The sequence below is a fragment of the Diabrotica undecimpunctata genome, chromosome 1 (genome assembly GCF_040954645.1).
Source record: "Diabrotica undecimpunctata isolate CICGRU chromosome 1, icDiaUnde3, whole genome shotgun sequence".
NCBI lineage: Eukaryota > Metazoa > Arthropoda > Insecta > Coleoptera > Chrysomelidae > Diabrotica > Diabrotica undecimpunctata.
This window is the reverse complement of record NC_092803.1, coordinates 110747879-110755415: the sequence shown is the minus strand read 5'-3', so window position 1 is coordinate 110755415 and position 7537 is coordinate 110747879. Positions and strand designations below refer to the sequence as shown.

The following is a 7537-nucleotide window of genomic DNA, read 5'->3' as shown; positions in this document are numbered from 1 at the left end:
AAGCCTAAGCTCCATTCTTCAGGCATTTGCTCCTCAGACCAAATTCTACAAACAATTTCTCGCATCACCTTGGTGAGCTGCTCTCCACCGTGCTTAAATAACTCTGCTGGGATGCCATCACTACCTGGGGACCTATGGTTCCTTAGTTTTTCTCTAGATATTTTCACTTCATCTACCGAGGGGGGCTCCACGAATTCCTTATTTCGGTATTCCAGCTCTATATTGTTAGTAGGTTCCCCTTCCAGCAACTCATGAAAGTGCTCTACCCATCGTAAAACGATATCCTCTTTGTTGGTAAGTAAGTTACCTTCCTTATCATTACAATAGTTGATTCTTTTTTTGAATTCTTTTCTAATAATATTTATTTGATGATAGAACTTTCTTGTTTCTCCGCGACTCATATGGCTTTCGAGCCGTTCTAATATGTCATTTTTCGAGTCTCATTTCTTTTTTCGGTGTAGGCGTTTTTCCTCTCTCCTTAAGTTTTTGCATCTATCTATTGTTGTTCTAGTTTCTCGTTGTTGTATGGTCCTAAATGCCTCGTTCTTCTCATCTGTTATTTTTTTGCAGTCTTGCAAAATTTGATGGGTCTAGTATATACTTCCACTATTTAGAATAATTCTTCTTTTTTTTTTTAAGAAAGAATACTTGAGCTATGAATACTGAGAAGTAGGAATTGTTGTGTCCTAGGTTTCCGACAATGAATCTGTCAAAATATGCCCACAGATCACCTACCTTATTAGTGGTCTGTGAATATGCCCGAGCTAAGCGAATGGAGTATACCACAGAATAAATAACAATCAGAATGCTCCCTCTCAGATGCCGCTATTAGAGTGTGTCACCACGCGATCGCCATTTTTTAATCGAAAACATAGGCCCCAATTGAGAAATTTGTGACAAGCTACGACAGAACTTAAATTATTAGAGATTAATAATTTAGTAAATTTGAAATAATTTAATCTATTCTTCAATCAAAAGTACGAATAAAATAGTGCATATTATATCTATGGTTGCCGTAAATAAATTAAACCAGGTTAATTTTTCTATGCACAACAGGCAAAATTTCACTGAACAGCACTGGTCGCCTTTAAAACATGGCTGATTCCATCTGCGCGAACGAGATGCGCGTACTTATCTTGACAAACAGAGTGGGCATTCTGACTGTTTATTATTATTCTTTGACAGTTTAGGAACTTAAATGCACTGGAAATCCACTCGTATGCAAGCCAATAAAAAGAAGAAGTACTGATATAATGTCACTGACAGCGAATGTCACATCATATTTCATATTGTCGCCGAACAACCACGTGCTTATAACAATAACAGCTATTTAAAAGAAAATAAACAAACCAAATTAAAATGCCTAAAGTTAAAGTAGAAAAAAAGAAAAAGTCACAAAATGGAGTTGTCAAGCAAGGGATTCTCTTCAATAAAGATTTTGGTCAACATATCTTAAAAAATCCCATGGTAATAACATCAATGTTAGAAAAATCTGGTCTAAGACCCACTGATGTAGTTCTTGAAGTTGGTCCAGGTACTGGTAACATGACGGTTAAACTATTGGAGCAAGTAAAAAGAGTGATTGCATGTGAAATAGATACAAGATTAGTTGCCGAATTACAAAAGAGAGTCCAAGGTAAGTTTATAATTTATTATTCAATACATAATTGATTCTGATTATTTATAATTATTAGGTACACCTCTGCAGTCAAAACTACAGATTCAGGTTGGAGATGTCCTGAAAAGTGATCTTCCATTTTTTGATGTGTGTGTAGCTAATGTACCATATCAGATATCTTCACCATTAGTGTTTAGATTACTTCTACATAGACCATTCTTTAGATGCGCCGTTCTTATGTTTCAATTAGAATTTGCTCAAAGATTAGTTGCAAAAGCTGGTGATAAGTTGTATTGTAGGTTGTCAGTAAACACACAGTTATTGTCAAGGGTTGATATGTTGATGAAGGTAAGCAATTTAATTAGTAAGTAGCTGGTAATATAGAGAGAAAACTTATTTCTGTACCCACATATGGGACTAAAAAATTATGTTGTAAAAAACTCAACTGATATTTTGGATACCCTGTACTTATGTATTCAATTTTCAGATACTTATATAAATTGATGAGTCACATTTTCTAAGATACTCAACTGCAATCTTACCTAAACTCAGTGTACTACAAATTTACCAAATGGACCAATTTTATACATTTTCGTTCTGTTACTGATACCAAAAACAGTGTTTTGTACATTACTAGTGTACCAAAATTTTTGCACAATATTATTTTTATTTTTTGAATTTCTTTTTGCTGTCTAACATTATTTAGCTTTCTTTGTGGTCCATTGTTTGGTTTGGATTGCTACAGTCACAACATAGGTTGGGTAGTTTTCCCCAGTTATGGAGGTTATGGGTAGGTTCTTCTTCTTCGTCTAGCCATTCACGTCCACATCTGAACATAAGCCTCTTCAAGTCTTCCTTTCCATTGTTTTTTATTGTACACTACTTGTAGCCAATTTTTCCCGGCAGTCCTTTTCAAATCATCTGTCCATCTCATAGGAGGAGGTACACACATCATATCCTGTTCTAATGTGGTTTAAGGTCTTCTAGACATGTCATGGTTGTTTGAAACCATAAGGTTTTGTGACTGGGTCAGTTACATTTTGTACACCAGGTAGGACTCTTTCAGTCTAGAGTCTGCCATTAGGAGTTGATGTTGAAGTTATTTGGTATCAGTTGTTGTGCTAACAACATTGGTGATATCCTATATCGAAGCTGGTTTGTTGCCAGGTCTAAAATATTCTCATATACTTATGGAGAGTTGTCTATTACTAATTATTTTCATATATTTTCTCGTGGCTTCTTAGAGCAAGTGGGGTATGTGGTTGAGCCATTAATATTGACAAGTTCTAATGCACCCACTAATTGTTTTCAACATACTAGTGCAGAATACTCAGTCTCAAAATACATCAGACCAATCAGACCAATTTAGATGTCGGATGTTTGCAATATATCCACTGATGCTCCCCAGCTAGTGTTACACAGTCTCTAAATAAGGTTATTTCAGGTTATTATTTTTTGAGCTATTATTTATTTTATGGGAGGTGGTTGGTCACCAAGTTTTGGGTAGGTTTAAACTATTTGTTGTGTACATATAAGACTAGATCGTCAGCATATCCAAACTTTACAGCATTGGTTTCAGGCAGATGTGAGATAACACTGGGGGTGTTGTGTTATCTCACATTGGGATAACATTGTTCACTGGATAAGTCAGGAGTGATCCTTGAGGTAAACCGTTATTGAGTTTTCTTGTTTGCTTATTTAAGGTATTATAGTCGCCTCGTATTTCGGTGAGACTGTGTAAAAATATATTTATCTGTAATAAAAGCAGGCAATACAAATTAAAATAAAAGTACTCTACCAGGAGTAGTTATTAACTGCGAAATTATCAATGACTGAGATGTATAATAATACAAAGTTTTAATATTCTCTTCGATATTTACATTTAGATGAGCCTGGTAAAATATGTACAGTCGATCAGATAAAGTTATCATCGATGCATTCTTTGCGTAAGATAACATTATTTGCCTGAGCGACCGAAACCATAAAGTAAGTTACCCCAATAAATTTTGTTTCGACCTTCCAGTGGTTTACACTTGGGTAGGTAGTATAATATTTTATATTATTTTAAACTTTATTTTTAAACGAAATATTGTTTATTTGGATGAAACCTGGTATGGTACTCATAACACCGTGAAAAAAAGTTGGACAAATAACAACAAAAAGTGTTCTAATTCAGTACCGCCCAATAAAGGACAGAATTATAATTTTATACTGCGGTGTAGAAAATGGATGCATCGACGATTTATTATTAATATCTGCAATAAAAATGACGTGAATCTAGATTATCATGAGGATATGGAGGGTGGAGGGATTTTTTGTGAATCATGGATTGAAAAATCTCTTCTTATGACACACTCTTATGACTTTTTGTCTAGCTTTCGGAATGGTTTTATTCATTTTTCAAGACACTGTAATAAGAAAAAAATGTACATATTTATAAAATATTACAATTCTTCAGTGCAACTTACTAGTCGTTGAGATTATTTATAAATGCATAGACACTCAACATTAATAACACACATATAAAATAATGGACAAAATACATTCTAAAATTATTTAAAATTTAGGTACAGATAGTAAAATAATAAATAAAAAGTAAGATAAAGTAATAAACTGTGTTGTTTGTTTATATCGACAGTCACTAATATCCAGTAATTCTTATATAATATATACATCGAAAAAGAAGTTCGAGCGTCAATTTTAATGCTTTCAGTTATCAATATGATGGAAATGAAGTATAAAAAAAGTTCAACTCAGGAACCATAGATGTAAACGTTTAATGTTTTTTTGAAAAAAAAACAGAAGTTAGTTTTTATAAAACTCACAAAGAACGGAAGTAGGTAAAAATATGTAAAAGAACAGTAAACTTTATAATTTTACTAAAATACTTTTGAAATGTGGCACCCGTGGTGTGATAATAATTCTGCAGCTGAAGAGCCAGTGGAACCATGTAATCAATTGGAATATTTTTACAAAGCCGTGTAGTAAAATGTAAGCGACATTTCCAATACCTCTCTGATGATACCATCCAAACATATGCTGAAACATGTTTATGAAGGATTGTGTTCTAAATTGTCTAAATCAAAAGCAATTGTGGAAACGTATTTATCAGAGTGTCCAAAGCAATCTGCTACAAGACTATAGGAGAAACATCTTCTAGACAGAGGAGAAAGGATTGTGCAAATTCACACAAATAAAACCGCACCTAAAGGAACCTATAATCAGAACAATATACAAAATGGATGCGGCTAATATTTTTTCAACTATTGAAAGCCTTCGAAGTGAACTGGTTCAAAAGGATATTCTCTTATATTCAGCAACAACACTTCGATTATTTCTTAAAGCCAATAATTTTAAGTACAAAACTTTAGACAAGCGCCATAATGGAAACTACTAGAATAATTATTTCTTTAAGAAACATTTCTATCAGATAGATAACTTAGTATCAAAAAATGAAACGAAATGTTGTTTATTTAGATGAGACCTAGTGTGATACTCATGACAGGGCAGAGAATTATAATTTTACACTGCGGTTGAGAAAATATATGGATCGATGATGTATTATTAATATCTGCACAAAAATATTACAACGCGTCTCTAGGTTATCATGAGGATATGGAAAGTTAAATTTTTGAATCATGGTTTGAAGAACCTCTTCTTCCGAGATTACCTAAATATAGCGTGATTATCATGGACAATGTATCATATTATTCAAGATTAATGAGAAAATTTCAAATATTACTTGAAACAAATTACAAATTCAAGAATTTTTATTTGAGAAAGATTTGTACTTTGAGGCATCATATAGTAAAAAGCAATTGTTGGAGGTTGTTTACAGTAGACAGTACCAGAAGAAATATGTTGTTGATAACTGTACTCGCGGTAATGGGCATACCGTGCTTGGTATGCCCAGTATTACAATTTACAATCGTACTTCCTCCTTACTATTGTAAATTGAACCCAATAGAGATAATATGGACACAACTTAAAGGAAATAGAAGAAGAAGAAACGTGGCTCCTAAATTTTTGTCTACTGCTCTCCAGTTAATTAGAAGAGAAGTCACAAAGATCACAGCAACCAACTGGACAAGTGTAATCAAACATGTAATCGCAGTGGAAAATGAATATGTTAAATATTTACTAGCATTAACCAAATTAATTATAAATATAGAAGATACAACTGGTACTAGTGATAACAGTGATTCTGAGTAGATTAGTAAGTTCTTCTTCTAAATCAAAGTACAGGTTGGGTTATTAGAAAATACCTGCTAGATATATAAAAAAAGATGTTCATACAAGTTTTAGACCTCTTACTCATTTTTAAATTATTGAGGTACTAAGTCTTCTCCCACACAGTGTCAAACCAAAGTTGTTAATAGAATACCCTGTATATAATTTAAAAAGTGAATTCTCTATTTTTTTTATTACAATAACTAAGTTATCAGGGATAAAATGTGATCATAAGTTTTAAAACTTATGAGCAGTTGTGTTATTAAAACGTTTGTATACTTAAATACTTGTACATAAAACATTTGTTTAATTGTATGTGATAATTACTTTTATTAACAATTTTTTATAGGTATTGTTATTTTACAATAAGTTCTATTTAGCCGAGTCGGTTAGTGTTATCTCTTCCTAGATATATCACAGAAGTTAACAACACCAATATTTTTTATTTAAACTTTATAGAAAATGAAACTTCTTAAATAAAATTAAATAAAAATAAAAACTTTTATTTAATTAAAAATTAGATATCTACGCTACTGTTCAATAAAGTAGTGACCACTCTGACATTGTTGCCATTTTCTAGTATTTTACCCGTTCTGGTTCCTATAAATTTTCTGACGAAATTACGTGTCGACTATACCTGTATCACTTTGAAATGTCTCTCTTAAAGCATGTTATTTATCAATCATAGTGTTGTTGTTTCGCCTGCTTGTATAGGAGCTCTTCTTTCTTCACTATATTATAGGCATCTGTCAGTTCCAAGAAAACTACAGCTGTCTTCTGTTGCTTTTGGAAGAAAGTTTGGTCTCTACAGTTTGAATTAGATCTGAAACCTATTTGTTTGTTGGGAATATTTTCTAGAATTTCTGTGTATTCTGTTGATAAGTTGTTCTAAAAGTTTACAGTAGCAGCAAAGTGCTATACTGTAGTAGTTTTCAACTTTGTCTAGTAGTTTATTGGGTTTTAGTATAGCAATTATTTTACTCACTTTAAAAGCTTTTGGCATTACTCTAGATGTAGATATGCAAGTAAAATGGAGCCAGTTTTTTGTCTTTTTTCTGCAGTTGAGTAGGAACTCAGGATTTATCCTGTCAAACCTAGGTGCCTGGCCAGTTTTCACATCTTATAAGAGCTGCAGTTAATTCTTTAGTAGTTAACTTGTGAGAAAATTCTGTGTTGTGTAATATTGTTTGGCATATATTATTAAGTTCTTTTTTAAGTTGTTTTATAAGCTGCTTATCACATGGGCCCTAGATAAAGTTACTATTCTATTTGCTGTCTGATCTGGTGTTATCAAATGGGTTTCTCAGATCAGTGGGTTTTTAGTAGGCTTCAGAATTTTCTACTAGATCTTTGGAAATCCATTCTTCTGTTGTTTTTGCATATTTATTTCCCTGAATTTCATCTAGTGCTTGTACAAGGTTTTTGGCTATGTCTGGGTCACCATTCTCTATGTAGTTGTTATACAGTCTTTCAAATTCAGTATCCATTATTCAGCACCTGCAAATATATCATTTCATTATTTTCAGTTGTTGCTGGGATTCATCTTATAACTTTGTCTAATTCAAGAGGAAATTTTGTCATACAGTTGTGAGAACTGAATTTTTGTTCTTGTTTTCATATGCGATAGGCTAAAAGATCTTTGAAAAGATAGGAGTAGCCACCAACTATTGCTCTAGCTCATTCAGCTTT

General features: G+C 32.7%; 1 protein-coding gene across 1 annotated transcript in view; it reads left to right on the top strand.

Annotated features, from left to right (window-relative positions):
* The first annotated feature begins 1217 nt into the window (after window positions 1-1217).
* The window catches only part of LOC140452360 (probable dimethyladenosine transferase), a 28471-nt gene continuing 22151 nt past the window's right edge, over window positions 1218-7537 (top strand). The window contains exons 1-2 of the mRNA XM_072546569.1: window positions 1218-1636; window positions 1695-1966. Of these exons, the coding sequence (XP_072402670.1) occupies window positions 1360-1636; window positions 1695-1966 (549 nt within the window). The 5' untranslated portion in view covers window positions 1218-1359. The remainder of the gene's footprint in view (window positions 1637-1694; window positions 1967-7537) is intronic.